Below are 1,929 nucleotides of genomic sequence, written 5' to 3' on the forward strand. Positions count from 1 at the left end.
AGAAATAAACTGAATAGAATTGACGGAGAAGATAGCAGGAGACAGCAGAGCATTATGGGGGACGAACGTAGTAATTTAAATGCAGACGCTGCTTTGCTCAGCTTTACTCTGCAGCACTCGACAAACAACTTCTCACTGCTGCAAGAGCTTAAAGGAATTACAAGCAGAAAAATTAGGCTATCACCACATAATGTGGCAATTAGCCAATTATTTTTTTTTCTGTTTTACAACTGTAGCCTACAGTCATTGCATTTAAGGCAGAAATATGTTTACAAGTTTGCTGTTGCACCAAAAATGTGCAATATTTATGCATTATTTTATATTCATTTTTACACTTTGAAGTTAAGCAGGACAAGATTATGTTTAAGATACTTAAACATAATCCAGCAAAGTTTGTTATTTTGTATTAAAGTGAGTTGCTGGATAATAATTTGTTTTCCATGTGTTCATGTCCCTCATAAGTATGCATGTAATTCAATGCAGATTTGAGTCAAATAGTGAAAAAAAATCATTTCACACACAAAGGGGGGCTAAAAAAAAAAAAAAATCACTATGCAAGGAGGGGTGATGGCAACCGGGTCAGCTGGCACGCACATGAGGTCACCCTTTTTTTTTTTTTTTCCAGGGAGTTGCCAACCCTACTGAAGACCCAACTCTACTGTTTAACTTTGCAATTAACTTCATTCTGCAGCTGATTCCTGCTGAGTGGTTCATACCGCTTTACTGGCTTTCTTCTCTTCTCCTTTTTTGTCGTTTTTCTTGTGAGCTTCAAAGGCGGCCGGGTCGACGACGTACAGGCACTCCGTCCACTTCCCGTATAACGCGCACAGCTTCTTTTTGCTGTGAACCACACAGACATGCACATGTCCTTAGGCACAAACACGCCACCGATGATTTCAGACGGGTTTTAAAGGTAAAAGATGAAAACATTGATGGAAACAAAGCCTCACGGTTCAATACATCAAGTGCTTTGAAGAATAGTTTCAGACAAATTTGCACTAAAAAGAAAAAGGAGACTCTTCTGAAATTTCAACTTTTCCTGTTATGACATTTTCTCTAATGAGCTTTTTTTTTTTTCAGAAGTCAAAAATTGTTATTGAGCTAAAGCACCCAGCTGTTTATTCTAAGCACAGCTGCATTTTGCACCTCTACATAAACAACTGTTGCTTTCTTTTTCTAAGTTAGAGCTGAGTGCTATAAACAGGCATAAAGCGTATTGGTAAATATTCACTTTTGGGTTTATTGCTGCTTTCAATGGTTCATTACTCTACATACTCAAACTTAATAAATAACCACTACATGTGTTTCAAATAGAACATTTCTAACTCCATTGAACCCCTTCTTGCTATCTCCTATTTAGATACTAGGTTAAAACCGGGCATAAAGTTACTCTTAGCATCTATTATAGCTTATCTGCTGTGTGATACTTTGCTAACACAGAAAGTCAAAGGCCGTTTCTCAGTCTGTGTACTTGTGCGTTCTCGTTTCCTCGTGAAACGTCATCAGGCTCAGCCCTAGCACTGTTCCAATTCACAAGAACAAGAAGGTAGAGAACGGACAAAGTCCCCGGATGTTGTTCTGGCTCCTCCCCTCTTTACCCAGCATGCATCAGAGCAGACTCGTCTGTTCTCCAGACTGACAGCTGTCCCTGCATGCACTGCAGCAGCAGCTTCCAGGTTAAGCTAAAAGTTCTCTTTTCTGTTGCTGTTGTTCAATAAAAGTACGTTTTAAGATAATTTTTGCGAGAATATTATACTTTAAAGTTGCAGCGAATTCATTTTTATTTGTCAAATTATTCTGGCTTAAACATGTGTAGAAATGTCCTCTTTATCAGACGATATTGTCCCAAAATGTAGAAAATTTCTTAAAAAAAAAAAAATCCTGTATTAAAATCGGCCAATCATATATCAATGCTCATCTGTCAATCAA

At 37.9% G+C, this 1,929-nt stretch overlaps 1 protein-coding gene across 3 annotated transcripts in view; it reads right to left on the reverse strand.

The window, feature by feature from the left end:
- The window catches only part of LOC107099464 (oxysterol-binding protein-related protein 1-like), a 64,676-nt gene that overhangs the window by 5,805 nt on the left and 56,942 nt on the right, over positions 1-1,929 (reverse strand). For all 3 annotated transcript variants that reach the window (XM_015397600.1, XM_015397601.1, XM_015397602.1), the window contains one exon: positions 717-840. In XM_015397600.1, coding sequence (XP_015253086.1) covers positions 717-840 — 124 coding nt within the window. The remainder of the gene's footprint in view (positions 1-716; positions 841-1,929) is intronic.

The sequence above is a fragment of the Cyprinodon variegatus genome, unplaced genomic scaffold (assembly GCF_000732505.1).
Source record: "Cyprinodon variegatus isolate N-32 unplaced genomic scaffold, C_variegatus-1.0 Scaffold872, whole genome shotgun sequence".
In the NCBI taxonomy this organism is placed as follows: Eukaryota; Metazoa; Chordata; class Actinopteri; order Cyprinodontiformes; family Cyprinodontidae; genus Cyprinodon; species Cyprinodon variegatus.